Below are 15,461 nucleotides of genomic sequence, written 5' to 3'. Positions count from 1 at the left end.
CATTCCTAAGTTCTGCGGCCACATTGCCCTCGACGTGTGACGCCATCGCCTTGGCCTGCCAGGAAAATCCTCGCAGCGGCAGTTTTTTTGATGCCCAGTTTTGGGAAACTGTTAAATTTGGCCGGTTTTATACGGGCTAAGTTTCTAATAGCAATATAAAATACATCATAATTGTGTTCGTAGTGAATCGGCTTTACACGAGTTATTGTGGGGGTATTCCCCGCGACAGATGGACAGGCGGACACAGCTAATTCGCTCGCAACCTATGGTTGGAAAAATGCAAACAATTGAATGTGCGGTGCTGCACGTGTGTTATTACATTACTTATTCCTGAGTGGTTCTTGGCTGCAGTGAAAGCGGCACAGGGGAAGCATTTCTCCTCACTCGGCGCATTTCCAATCTCCCCCTTCAGGTCACGGAAGAGGAGGCGGAGGATGTCTGGAAGTACCAGTACGACTGGTCGTTTGACAGTTGCAGCCACGCCTTCTGGTCAGTGGAAAGATGGGGACGGTGGGAGGGGATAATCTCATGATCGTGGTGGGGCAAAGTGTGGGTAACCTCGATCGCGTACCTCTACCAGTTCATTCCTCTTACATCTCGCGATGGGAGGGGAGTGGTGGCCAGAGTACTCTAAGATTATCATAATAATAATTTCAACTTATAAAGGGGCACCGTACAGCGTCTGCTCGCTCTGGTAGAGAGAGAGAGAACGACTCTGAGGCGGGACCACAGGTGAGCGGGAAGGCAGTAGCAGCCACGCGGTGAGGAGCCGGCGCTACCAGCAATTGCCCAAGCCCTGCGGTCCTCTGTGTATTGAGGTGTTTATCGGCCAATTGACGAGTGGGAGAAAACCGGAATACCTAGAGAAAATCCCAAACGTGTGGCGGCTGCAGTTATCACCCAGTGTTCCCTGCTGCGTTGAGAACAAAAAATACGAACGCACGTTCGTATATTGAACCTCTTTGGCACCGTGTACGTAGCCAACCGTGCGAATCTGGAGGCGTGCGACGAGCTCATCTTCGTAACGCCGCTCCGCTCGTTGTTTTTTCCACCCCCCGACGCAGGAGCGGCCGCTGCCGTAACGTGGCGGCGCTCGGCTCGTGCTCGCACGGCGGCCGCCTGTGCTTGCACCACGTGCTCTGCGGCACGCTGCTGAGCGTGTGGCGCGGGGTGGAGGACGCCATCCAGCAGGTCACCAACTCCACCAGCATGCAGATCGTGCGGCTGCAGACCAAGGACAAGCGGCGGCAAGTTGGTGAGTGAGAGGCGCCGCCACCGCCGGCGGCTCACGGGGGGGGAAGGGAGGAAAAGGAGTCGTTGGTGTGGTGCATCGTTTTGCGCGGACGCCCCCGGAGATGGCGCTGGGCTCCTCTTGCCACCCCGGGAGTGTTTGCGGTCGTACGAGGTTCTGAGCGTCCCCCGCTCGGGGGCGGCTTGTTTTTTTGGAGCTCCGCAAGACCCCATCAGGGGTTCTTTTTGCGTTTAGTTTGTTGGCCTTCCGCACCTCCGATTAGCACGGTTTGCGACGTATTACACGAAATAAGTTCAACATGCACATCAACCGGTGACGTGCCGGCCAGCGGTATTAATATTCACACTCTTAGTTTTTTCAGTAAAGTCACATAGGTAAAAAAATGAAATAAAAATTAATAATAATAAAATATTTTAATTTCGTTTTTTACCTACGTGACATCCCCGAAAAAACTAAGAGTATGAATCCTTGCAGTCACGAAAGCTTCAAATCTAGAATTAAAATGCACGTTGCTCGGGTCGAAGTCTTGCTGCAGGAAAGAACTGCTTTTGACTTCCCGCAATGTGATCGTCTTTGTTATCAACCCCGTGGGACAACGGGTTGCTTGGTGTCTCCGAGCTGGGAGTTGAACTCATGACGGCTCACAACTGAGAGTCTTAAAGCCCCAACCGCAGTTCTGCAAACACCAGAAAGGGAAAAACCAACCAGAGGGGTGGAGAGGGCCCACTGAGCGATGGGAGAAGCGCACCGTTACGCGGTCGGCACATTCACCAACGCGTCCCGAGCGTCATTCCCGATGAAGACTTCTTGCGAGTCGGGCTTCCTAACTAAAGTGTACTAACTCCCAGCCCCTTCTTGACTTTCACTTTTTTGTGTTTGCAGTGGCCATGCAGATGGATGTTGGAATGTAATGTAGGGTTTAAAAGAATAATAACAATGTCAACTTTTTAAAAAGTTTTCCACGCGTAACCCCCCTCTCTCCGTCACCATCATCGCCTCCCCATCCCCACCTCCTCTTCTACCACGGCCATCCGTTCCCCCTTCCCCCCCCCAGGAATCAAAATCCCGGAGAACTGCCTGAGCAAAGTGATGAAGGTGCTGGCCAACCAGGACCAGGCGCTGCTGCTGGCACGCGAGTCGGTCATCGTGCCGTACCCCAGCAGCCCATCGGCGTTGTTCATCGACGAGTCCTTTCCCGACGGCCTCAACGGCTAAACCCGGCCGCTTCTGAGCCCCCACCCCACCACCCTCACTAGCCAGACATCCCGAGCCGTATCGCATAGAGTCGAGGTGGTGGCAGTGGCGGCGGGAGGGAGTTGGGGGGATGGTGGTGGTGGGCTGGCGACCATCGTAAGACTCGCCGCGTCGTATCCGTAGCGGCGGTGGCGGCGTCGGCGCCGTCGCTTCGCGGTGACCTCAGTGTGCATATATACGTGCAGTATACATGTATATTAGTATTTACTGTGTGTGCGTATATATATGTTGTATTTAGATGTAAATGCAAACATGTCCGCGCGCGCGTGTGTATATATAAGTATTTATGTGTGTATTTATATATGTTTGTATATAAATTCAGTATATACATTCTGGAAAGGGTAAAAAGAGAAATCCAGTCCGTGTTTTCCCGCCCTCCCGCGGAAAAATCTTTACAAACGCCGCACCGCAGATTTTGTAAACGGCGGCGTCGGGACGGCCAGTGTCGTCGGTGCTCCGGGCCGGTTGGTGGCACCGTCGGGCCCCCCCCCCCCCCCCCCCCCCCCCCTCTGGGAGCTCGGTCCCCCGTCGACGCCTCGGCTGCTGCTGAGGGATCCGCGTCGTTTTCGTCCCGTCGAGGGGCTCCTCCGCCGTGGGAGGTCGGAGGGGAAGCGAAGCGGCGGCGGTCGGAGAGCGAGTGCCCCCCCTCCCTCCATCCCCCCTGCCCCCCCCCCCACACCCCATGGAGGTGCCGCTCGTACAATCGTGACCTCCAGTATTGTAGAAGGAAGTTGTATTTCGAGGTTCCCTCCCACACCCCCCACCGCCGCCGCCCCCTGTCCTGACTACATTTGGTTTCGACTTTTAAAGAACCAAAGTGCCTTATGATACACAACTCCCTCTGCCAATCCAGACGTGTGAATGCAGTATGCCCTCGACTCGTCTCTGTCGTGAAACTGAAGCCCGTTGTTGTCGTCGTTGTCGTTGTTGTTGTTTTCCTACGATGGTTTTAATGAGCGTCGGCCAAGCCAAACAGAACCCCCACCACCTGATGCAGAAGGGGGAGGGAGGGGGGGGGGTGTGTTATGCTCGATTGCGAACGTCAGACCTGAAGAGTCCCCGAAACTTGCACGTTCAGGAACGGCGTCACTAACTTTGTCGTCTTAGCCCGGCCGCTGGAACAGACTCGGGAAGTGTGCTTCTGTGTTGTTTGTGTGCGTGTGTATCGATGTAGGCGAGTGTATGCGTATGCGTTACGCACCTCCGATTAAGCTTGGTTGGATACATACGGTGCGAAAGAAGTTCAAAATACATCCGCGTCTGTGGATGTGTGCGTGCGTCTCAGCGGCTGACGCTTTGCGCTATGATCTTGGAAACCTGGGTTCAACCCCCGGTCATGACTGACACTGATGGCAATTGGTATCTGAACCGGTCCTGGTCCCGCTCCCTCGGTCGACTCGACCTTGAGCACCCAGTGTGGTTGATGAACATTAGCAGGTGACAAAGGCAGCCCGGCCTGGCGTTGATCACACGTCACCCTCGTGAGCCGTGCCGCCCTTACCAGATGCTCACCACAGCGCTTGCCGTTGTGGCTTGTCAGGCTAAAGAGGAGGTCGTATTTATGTGTGCATGTGTGTGTTTATTGCACGTATGTGTACATTCGAGATGTGTGTTGCCAATTTTTTGGGATTAATCTGACAAATTCGCGAATTGCGCCTCTGAAAATTCTGAAAAGAAAAGTTTTGGATCCAAACCTAAAGGGCGTGCGATGGGAAATGCCGTGACGTGTGTTATGACTCTCCCACCAAATGTCACGTCACCTGGCATCGGGCGACGCCGGCTGGCACAACGGCACCGTTGACTTCCTTACGTTATGGAAATGATTCGTAAATCTCAAAAAGGCCCAAAATCGTCCTTTAAAATCCGAAATCCTACAGTTTTACCAACGCAACTCATCCCGGGGTTTGGGTGTGTTTACTATGTACGTGTGTTTCTCGTCCCGACGTTCAGCTCCTTCTAGCCGGTGCGATCTGTCGGCCCGTACTCGTGCGAGTGCGAATCGTCAACGCGCGCCGGCTCGGCGCATGGGCCCAGCCACCGTGCCAGGTTGAGGCTGGGTCACAGTGGGCGGTCAAAGTGACGTCTGTGCGGCCTCCGGGACATCTTCCCCCCCCGAACATTCGTCTCGGATGAAATGAGATAGTAGGCATGGTCAGGCGCCACCACCAACACCACCACCCCCTCCCAAACAGAGAGCGTGCCACCACCGCCACTTTCATATTCACGTCGAAAATCTTCAAGTGGGGGAAGGGGGAGGGGCGCGGTTCTTCTGCCAAACGAAACGGGAAGATGCCCCCCTCATGCCGACGGATGAATTGGGGGGGTGGGGGGGGGCACGTGTTTCCAATGTGCTTGTGCCGAATCCCCAAAATGAATGGGATTTATTGTTGGTTTGTATAACAGCGATGAGACAATTTTTTACCAAAATTCCCACACCCGTGGCATGTAATTCCTCTGCACGATATTTATTTTCCTTGTAGTGCCATGCCCCTGTCGTTAATTTTAAATTTTTGTAGAGTTGTTTTTTTTAATGTTTCGGTTACTGTTGTACAGATGCTTGATGCCAACTTTTGTCGTGGCATTTGTGTGAATGTTTTTTAAAAAACTTGCTCGGGCCTTGATGTCAGGTTTGGTTTGGCCTTGACCTCATTCTATAGAGTCAGCCATACATTATATATATTATATAACGTTTAAAGAGAAAGTTGTGTTTATGCGAAAGGCAGTTTTAAACATAGCATTTAAAATGTACGCACGTGACAATTTTTTTTAAAGCCAAATTTCTATCACAACAGACGAAAAAAGTAGTTTTGAAACAACTGACCAAAATTGTAATTATAATTTTTTATACCAAAAAAAAATCTAGCATTAAAACCGCTGCTTTAATTTAACCTTATTGTAGCTTAGCTACCACGTAACATTTTAATCTATCCTCTGTCTTAAACTTTGGGGACCACGTTTGCACCTATTCCTCGTTTTTCTTGCATGTCGAAAAAAAAAACCTGTTTTCTTTCGCCGCGCTCGAGCTCCCGCCCGAGCCGCGATGTCCAACAACGGCTGTGCCCCCCACGCCCCTTGTCTCGCACGGTCGCCGGCGTTTGGCGACAACACGGTCGCCCCCCCCCCTTCTCCGCCCACCCCCACGCACGGATTTCACCTTCAACCGAGCATTACCCTCCGGTTCCACACGAAGGTCCTGCGAGTGAACTGAGAGAGGGCGCGCTTGGCGACCTCTCACCTTTGACATGTGCCGTAGCGTCCCCTTGTGTCCTTGTGTTTCTTGAGTGTGTGCGGTGATGTTTAAGTAGGAGGGGGGCGGCGGCGTGGGAGGGGGGCGATGGAGAAGTCTTGTGGCCTGACAAAGATAGCAGTGGCTTGTCCTTGATGATGTCCTCATTTTTTGTGCATGTTTTTGAAGTGCAAGCTGGACTGTGAGCCTCATTCCTTCAGCGTCCCAACATTTTTATTCCACCTGGAATAAGGTTTTTTTTTGCGCTCCTTAAATCGGCTGTTCACCGCACACGCGTTGCTACTTTTCGTAATCAGGCAAGTTGTGTCTCCGATGCGGTTCCGGCCGTGCCGCGTGTTATTTGAACACGGAGTTCGGAGGTATCACTCCACGCGTGCCGGCGGGCCTCTTCAGCGTTGCGTTTATGAAGAAGCTTCCCCTGGGGCACTTCGGGCAGAAACGTCGGCGGAACGCCGTGCCGGACATAACGCACGTGGTGCCGCTCGGAAACCCACACACGGGGAGGGCTGCGGGACAAGCACGGCCGCAGGGACCGTCACAGGCGGTCCCTCTCGCCGTGTGTGGAGAGGAGTGGCCGGCAATGGGATCCAGCCATGTCATGCCGTCTTGCCCACATTACTATACGATGGGATTTCTCTTCATTTTCCGCAGATGTTTGTGGATTTTTCAACGTTTCTGTTAAAACACTGCGATTTTCAAAAGTAAATTTTAAAAAATTATACAGAGTACAGTTAATCTTTTGAAATGCAATTTGGCATTGCTTTAATGTACGTTTATCTGTACATTCACCCTTAGTAATAGCAGAAAAACTCAATTACGCCTGTAAATAACACTGCCTTAAAAGCAGGAGTATATAATTGGTGATGTTTTGGGCAGTTGCCCCTTCCGCGTAGTGCACGAAGGGCCGGCATCCAACATGCCACCAATCGAAGACACCGGTTCCTTTTGAGGCCACAGTGTTGCTCACGAGCGTGGGTTGTGTTGTTTGTGCTTTTTTGGTACCACTGGCAATGCAGTGTCACGAAAGTAACTTCGGCATAGCACCACCCCTCCGATGTCAGGCCACGGTCCTTTTTCCCTCGTCCCCTGTTTTGTCGTGTTTGCGGAATACCTGTCTGCTGACTTTTGAACGCTGCGTTAGGGTTTTGTGGTGGCCAGACTGCAGCTCTTCGCGATCGCCAGGGGGGCCCCCACCCACGGGTCTTGAGTTGTCTCTCAATTCGGTAGCCGCGCAGAGAGCAGCCCTCGCCTCGGCTCAAATGTGGCCGGCGATCCTCGTTAATTCCCACAGAAGCTTTCGGACTTATGGCCCAGTAAACGTGGAATCAAGAGTTCCAGCCACATTGGCCCAATGTGGGCCCCAACTGTGGTGTATGTATTGGGGTGTCCGATGCCGAGGCAACTGAATATGTCGGAGCGAAGCTTGTGGCGGGTGGTTGTGGTCGTGCATGATGATGCTCCGACCTGTTCGCTCTTTCGATGGCATGACATTTAGACCCTTTGCACGTTGCGTTTTAGTGGAAAGCTTCTATTAAATGGGTCGCTGTGTCTTAAGCCATGGAGCTTACCGCAAACAGACATCCGCTCGTTAAAAACACAATGTGGAATTAATTTAACAAAAGTTGTAGACTCAGTTTTTCGCCATATTAGTTCCTAACAGAATCTGTTTCGCAAGTGGGAAGACACACGGCTACTCAGATAAATGCCACACAAATTAGGAGATTATTCGCCAAAAAATTAAATTGTTCACCAACCCTCTTGCTCTGCTGTTGCCTTCTGGCCCACCTCGTTCTCAGGCAGGTTGTGAGCCCGACAATGATCTGTGCACGGTCTACCCCACCCCATTTGCAGAGCGATAACATTGCCGGCGTATGAAAAGAATTCTCCAACGATTTACGGGGAATTCTCACTAAGGACCAAACTATCTGCTTAAATTTTAGGATAACAAGTTCAAGGTTCCACCGTCATTTGAATAACGAAACACTTTAGTTCCGCTGGTGGCCCTCAGCCTTTGGTGTATATATTCCACATTCCTATGACAGGGATTATCTCTAAAAAGCAAAACATCATTTTAACAAACCTAATAAGTTCTAAATGGGCCAGTTTTTATAAAAAGGAAAGGACATTTGGAAGTTGAAGGGTTTTCTGACCGAGTAACAATTTCAAATTTTTATTGTTCAAGTGTGGTTTGTAAATTTGCCATCGTTGTGAAGTAGAATTTCCTGTCGAAGATGTGAGGATCCCGTTTAGATTTGTGTAAGCATTCACAAACCTCGGAAACTTTCTTTTTCCGTTTAACCATTTCACATTTAAGTTTTCTATTTTTTAAAAAAAAAACTGCATTTAATGGAAGCTTTTCAATACGTGCATGTAAATGTGTGGCGTAATATTTTTTATTTAAAATTATTATCTGTCTGTCAAGGTGCAGCCCTGCAAAGTCTTTTCTCTTGCTCCTGCTGCCGGATATTTTGTCAGTGATCAAGGGAGGGACGCCTCAACGCCATAGCTCTGTTGCATTCTCACCCGCCGGATAAATGTTGTCGGTTCTCGCGTTAAAATTCTTCTCTCTTAACCTGTTCACACGGTGCAAGTATTTTGACCCCCCCCCCCCCCCCCTCAATGTGTTAGAAACGAGCTCAGGTTTCACACCGTGTGGATGTCGCGTTTTGTCGACTTTGTTTTGCTGCACTGGAAAAGGGCAACATGGTGTTGGGTGTTTTAGAGTGCAGTTTTAACTTGGTTCCTGACCGCACGTTGTCAAACACGAGAGCCCCACTGTGGGACGTATTGCATCCTCCTTTCAGCGGTCTCGGTAGTTCCCAATAACTAAAACGCATTATCCCAGGATATCGTCCGTGAGCCCTCAGATCCGATATCTCATTCGTCGGAACCGCTTGAAGTGGCATCACTATAGTGGGGTCTAATCTCTTAATGTGGCCAAAAATAGTGAATTATGTGAAGGAGGTTATCGAATAATTCACTCTTATTAGCCATATAACAAACAAGTTGTGCTGCCTTATGTGGTACCAATTTTTGCTTGAGCCCACGGACTAAAATTTTGGAAATTCAGAAATCCCACTATACAACACGTGCAATGGGATTAGTAGTCTACGGAACAGCTTCAAGCTGCAGGATGGAATATCTTTCACTGGGCCATTCTCAATGGACCAATCCGTTCTACGTTGTTTGTACCTTCAATTCCCTTTCGTGCCACCTCAATGTTTTGTTCAGCTCTTCGCTGATGGCATGCGACTGATAATTACGCAGATAGCGATGTGTTTAATATAGCATCTCAAATAACAACATCTCGGCCTGGGCTTGGTACGTCGGTAAAATGGGTAACAAAACGTACGAATTTCTCTTTATGGGTGACTAAGATCCTTAACCGACTCCCATAGACGCTGGTGGCAGGTGCTGTTAGCGAGCACCTGTTAAGGCAGGAGTAGCAGACGGAGGAGTGGCTTGGCCAGAACCACACTTGGCCATCTCTGTCCAACTGGTGTTGATGTTCACTCGCCGAATCCGGTGCTCACTTGAGCACGAGTCAACCTCTCACGGAGGCTTTGGACAGGTCTGGGTAACACTTGTCGATGCTGTTATTCACTGTGGTCGGGAATCCAGCCCAAGTTGCTGGTATCGCATCGCAGTGCTAGGACTGCTGTGCCCACTGCTTGCAAATTGTATCATCGCATTGTAGCTCAATTCCTGACCGCTGCAATACATCAGTTGCAAGTAATATTCTGACCTTATGCTGAGCACTGCCGAGGTCAACTCTGTCTCAAATGAGAACGCATTAGCGTTGCAGAGATAAAAACCACTGGGGCACGGTGCGAGCCTAAACCACATTTGCTCACGTCTTGTGCCAGGAACAATCTGTGCTCGCTAACAGCGCATTCCGCTCAGCTCAATAATGCTATAAACGAGGGACGTGCGTGTGTGGGTATGACATTGTGGGAACGCGGTAATGCCAGCTTGCATGTCAGACCTGACGTTGGTGTTGATCTTTGGTTCCATCTTCCAAGATTGGCAATCTTTTGAAATCAAATTAACGTACATATGATATTGCAATTATTGCATATGGAAGTACATTTGTAAACTTGGGAATGCCGACCGCGGAGAGGAGTGAGGATTTGAATTTAAGAAAGCTTTGTCCAACTTTGGCAATCAAACGATCCCATGCCATTCCACTATTTGTAATTGTTTTAGTCATTGTTGTGCAACAACAACGAAATTGTCTCTTCAAATGCGCACGTGGGTTGACGCTCAACTCCATTGGTGTTTCTGAGCCAGTGGTGGAAATTCTACATTCCTATGGCGGGAGGCCATGCTGTCCATAGAATGACCACTGGTGACATGCCACAACGCGGTGCTCGTTTGTTTTTGTATCACCGAGATGTTGATTTGACCCTCCAGACCAGGATTTGAATTGGCGACTCGGTCACTCTCTAACCCCCACGGTGTCACGCGGTTAATGAACAATGTCAAACAGTGATCAGCAGTTGAATCTTCCATTCGATGCCATTTGGGGTGGTGTGGGGGGGGTAGCGCAATGTCCGGGGAGACGCGCGGATGGAATTAGACTGTGTAATGTGAATCACAATAAGACTATGAATGGTTGACGATACTGTATCTCTCACACCGAGGTGAAAATCCGCCAGTGGGGCATGCTGGGTAAACACACTGCAGGCTTGCCGTCACCACATCAGCTGTTTGCTCTGTGCCGCTGTCACGCCGGTTAATGTTTTGAGACGTACCACTGATAACTCTATGCAGTTACATTGTAATAACGACATATTTATTACACTTTTGTATATGGTAGCAAAAGTATACATTTATACTTTATTTTACCCCTGTAATTATTCGCTCCTTTGTGACTAAGTTGGCGTAGTTCGCTACCGAAACCGTTCTTTGTTTAATGCGTAAACATTGTTGTAAAGGAAATGATTAAAGGATTATAAATGAGCTTTTCTGCAAAGTAAAAATAACATCCTTACCACGTTGTGAGAGATATTTCTTAACGCATTAATAATTAGAGCTTTTTTATATTTACAATCTCGCGTATTGTTTTCCCCGTAATTTTCTTAGTACTATGGTTTAAGTTTAGCGATCTATTTCCAGTTAAGAGTTTATATATCTTAAATGGTTCTCCCCGTTTTAACTGTACATTTTACAGATGGTCGGTTACGCGTATTTCATGAAAAGGTATTTATAATTTTTAATCAACTAAACCTTTTTTTTGAAATGTAGTACAATTAGTGTGTTTTGCACTTCTCCAATATGCAGACATCACAAAGCTTAAGTTATTACTATGAATATACATTTGTATCGACAGAACAGTAAATTCCTATACACTGTAAAGTCTACGTAATGTTTCGTGTTGGTTTCATACGTATTCCTATCGAGAATCGTGGGGCGGTTAAGGGATATATGTAATGTTTGTTACATACTTGGGTATAGTTTTAATATTAAAATTTCTCTTGCACTTTGTAAAATTTATGCCTTAATACTATTAAAGATAATGTGTTGACATCATTGTCCCCCGCCCACTGCTTTGTGATATGTTGTAGAAATTTAAGGTCACGGTTACAGAGGTCAATCATAGACAAAACAATAATAATGATGATATTCATCACCCAGTGCATATAGAGGGCACTTGCTATATATGCCTCAGCAGCTAAGAGCACGTTTCGATCAATCTTGCTTAAACTTTCGAAGGGCACCTCCAGTGGCAGCTTGCCCTGCGTGGCACTGTCATCGCTGCCTCCTGCCAGATCTCTCTCCAGCTGAGCGATGCCCCCTGCCCCCAGGGAGATCTCCTGGCAGCCTCAGTGCCGCCGACCGGCTGTGGGTGTCGCATGCTCCGAGGGGTCGTAGACACCTGGGCCATCCGTGGCCTCGGTCAAAGGCGGCAGAGGGAGGGGGACATCCCCAGTCAGGTGACGATGGCGTTCACAAACGCTGGGAGAGAAGTCGCCGTTTGTCCAGTGTCCCATTGGTGTCCCACGGGAGATGAAATAAAAAAACCTGGCGATGTCTGCATTGCAAGTCCATTGTGCAACCATTACACCACCGTGGCATCTTCCCACCTTGGAAGTATCAGTAGGAACATGAAGATCGTTGGCTAGCAAGTCGACATCGGTTGGTTATGGAAGAGATGGACCCTTTACCATAGGAATGTGGAATTTCCACGCCTGGCTCAGGGCTACTGATGACGACTTTGTTGACCTTGAATTCACTTTCGCTGTGGTGGTGGTGATGCATATCTGTAATCCGGTGACGTGGCAGGGTAGGTGGACCGCACAGGGATGAGTGACGTGTCTATATATATATCAGACACATGAAGTACAATGAGAAAATGCCAAGAGTTGATGCTACTCAACGTTGATGTCTGACCTTGCAGTGCCGAGTTTGACATGTTTCCCTTGTGTGGCTTTTAATTCGGGTGCTTTGGTTTGCTGCCATGAACAATAAATACTCAGCGTCGCGTTTAAGTGGCTCTGTGCGCGAGCCTTGTGCCACGAGCAGATACTCGAAGCGTCAATCCCAACGAGGGAGACGCTGGCAGTGACTGGGCGATCGACGCTGCCCTCTAAAACCCTTAAATCGAAGAGCAATCCACCCCCCTTGGTAAAGGCACAAACGTCCCTGCATCTAAAACATCTTGATTCTCAGGAACAACAGGAACAACAACAGGGCAGTTGTTTATCTTTAGCGATGTGTTCTGAACCAGCAAAGACACTTTTCTGCGTTTTCCACGATCGGGCGACATGGGATGTGTTTCCCAAGTTATTGGAATGATAATGTTGACATTAGAATCTGAATTTATTTATACTGGAAGATTCCAATGAGATATGCAGCTCTCTTTCGCAGATGTCCAGTAGGGGTGGGTCACAATTGGAGTGTAAAGTTTAGTAAAGTTAAACAAATCGCCAACAAATATATATTTTTTATTTTTACCAGGTAAGGCTCGTGGAGCCATGAGCTTCGTTTTCAGAAGCGGCCTGGCCACAAATGATAGCCCAACGAAATGGCTTATGTATGTATAGCAGCCAAATACTCTAAACACTTGTTTATAAATGTGGAGGGAAAAGTTAGAGGACCCGGAGAAACATCCACGCAACCACGGGGAGAACATACAAATTTCAAATAGGTGTCAGGGTCGGGATCGAACCCACGAACCGCTCACATATCAGGTGAGGTAGTTAACATCTCCTAGCCATCGAGGAAACAAGGATGAGGGGAAGGGGATGGAATGGGAGTGAGGACCGTGCTGATAAGAGCTGATGTCAGAGGAGTGACGGGAGAGAGAGCTGTGGATGAATGGGAGAGAGCTGTGGATGAAGAGAGCTGGGGATGGAGGGAGCTGTGGATGAACAAGACCTAAAGAGTAGGAGAGAGCTGTGGATGAATGAGGGAGCTGTAGAATAGGAAAGCTGTGGATGAAGGAGGGGGGGGGGGGCTGTGGATGAGCAGGAGAGAGCTGTGGATGGAGGGAGCTGTGTGTGGAATACAAGGATTGGAACCCTTGCCTGCCTCAGAGGGTTGGTGAGAGGAGTGTCCGCTACAAATGCGTGCTATATGCTCCTATAAACCAATGAAATGTTGATTGATTTATAATATTACACTAACAGAAATATATATTTTCGGCGAATATTGTTACCTGGGAAAAGTAATGTTCATGTGTTAGGATGTTAATTCCATCTGAAAGTGATTCCCATTAGAGATTATGAGGACGCAATTGGAGAAAGTGTCGACTTAACATCATTGTGGGTGAAGATTATCGACGGGTGTAATGGGGGGCTCTGTCCAAGGAATGGAACAAACGGGAGAAGCAGAAGTGGGTGACGGCCGCTCCACTCTCCCCAACCCACGTCCGGTCGGCGCAACCGGCGACTCCCAGGGTACCCGGTGCTGGGATCCTGTGGGCCGAAAAGCCCAAAATCCCCGAGGCACGACCTCCACAGAGACGCACGCCCCAGCTCGTCGGACACACCAGCCACCCGGCCCTTAGTGCAGATGAAGAGATTCCGCCCGGTGGGGGGGGGGGAAATAAAACACGGATCCCGACGCGTTGGATGTACAACACACAATCCCGACTGCACCATATTCAATAAGCAAAGAATCGGCGATCCCGAAAATGCACAAAAAAACCCGATATGGTAGTAGTGTCGGGAGTCGTAATGCTGCAGCGTTGGCAGAAAGTAATTTCCGCTTGTTGCGGTCGCGATGAGATGATGCGGGCGACGCGAACAACGCAAAATGCGTTGGCAGTCATCTCCAGCGACAGCGCTGAGCCGTTGCTGATAACTCCACGTTCCCGTGACAGGACCTGGTGTTGTCTGTGAGACCACCGATGCTGTGGTCATCCGGTGCGCGTCTGAGATGGGGGCGGCGGCGTTCGTACGCCGCCGTGAGCGGTGGCGCAGTGGTTAGGGCACTGCGCTATGAGCCCGGCGATCCGAGTTCGATTCCGGTCATGGCCGAAGAACGTGTCGTGGCGAGTGACAGCTGCGGTGGTCACGTGGCCTCTCCCCTGCACCAGTTGGCACGAAACAGCGTCGTCAGGAATCGTCAAAACAACCCCCATGGCCAACGTGGCACGCCGAGGCCTTCATCCAGCAGTGGATTTGCACAGGGCTGCACGTTACACAGCATGCTCCAGATACATTCACACACGGAGGTTTTCAATTTACGGTATTAACCGTAAAAGTTTGGTGATGTTGGATGATGATGATGGTGTTGGATGATGATGTTGGCTCATGATTTGATGATGTTGGATGATGATGGATGATGTTGGGTGATGATTGATGTTGATAGAAGATGATGATATTGATGATGTTGGATGATGATGATGTTGGATGATGATGATGGATGATGATGATGGATGATGATGATGATAGATGATGATGGATGATAATGATGTTGGATAATGTTGGATGATGATGATGGATGATGTTGGATGATAATGATGTTGGATAATGTTAGATGATGGTTGCTGTTGGATGATGACGATTGATGATGATGATGACGATGGCTCACGACGAACCCGAGTCGATCCCCCACACTGCCTCTGGAGCTCACAACCCTCCCGACCGTGACTCGAGCGCTCTGCCACGGTTCGTCCGGGGCCGGGTGATGAAACCCCGAGGATGACCAAATGGGAGGCGAGGGGCTTCCTGACGCATTTAGCCACAGGAATCCGTTCCCCTGCTGCTGCTGCTGCAACATCTGGGGCTCATTGCGTCCGAGTGATGTCAGGAATTCGGCCGTCAGCAGATTGGCAAAGTACTTGGGCTCGTTTCAGGCACGCACCCCACGGAACACCCCCGGGATATTTATACGAGGTGTTTATCGGCGGCTTCTGGCGAGCTTCACGAGCTTTGTTCAGTTCACGCAGCACGATTCGTCCGGCTGGTGGGCATCTCGCTTGGACCACCACTTGACCCCGCAGTGGGAATGTTGGAGTCCCGGTCGGGGGTGAGAGTCCTCTCTGTGCCGCTCGGAGGGCCCCGAGTCCTCCCGATTGAGGCCTCCGTCGCGAAGAATCGAGTGTGAATGTCGATAGCTGTGGAAATCCATAATACAGGTTATATTTGGGTTAGATCGCGTAAATATATCAATGTTGCGTCGTTAAACCCGCCACCACCCAACACAGCCAATTAGTAAGGCTTGTCACGTACACAGAACGTGCCAATTCGTTACTAGAGT

General features: G+C 49.5%; 1 protein-coding gene across 6 annotated transcripts in view; it reads left to right on the top strand.

Annotated features, from left to right (window-relative positions):
- Positions 1–2,998, top strand: part of LOC133350325 (protein strawberry notch homolog 1-like) — a 105,065-nt gene extending 102,067 nt beyond the window's left edge. For all 6 annotated transcript variants that reach the window (XM_061564570.1, XM_061564609.1, XM_061564599.1 and 3 more), the window contains 3 exons: positions 413–489; positions 1,065–1,255; positions 2,307–2,998. In XM_061564570.1, the coding sequence (XP_061420554.1) occupies positions 413–489; positions 1,065–1,255; positions 2,307–2,467 (429 nt within the window). In that variant the 3' untranslated portion in view covers positions 2,468–2,998. The remainder of the gene's footprint in view (positions 1–412; positions 490–1,064; positions 1,256–2,306) is intronic.
- Positions 2,999–15,461: the final 12,463 nt, after the last annotated feature.

Source organism: Lethenteron reissneri, chromosome 4, assembly GCF_015708825.2.
Source record: "Lethenteron reissneri isolate LAM-NWPU_2019-01 chromosome 4, ASM1570882v1, whole genome shotgun sequence".
Classification (NCBI taxonomy): Eukaryota; Metazoa; Chordata; class Hyperoartia; order Petromyzontiformes; family Petromyzontidae; genus Lethenteron; species Lethenteron reissneri.
Note: the sequence above shows the minus strand (reverse complement) of the source record. Positions and strands in the feature narration are given on the sequence as shown.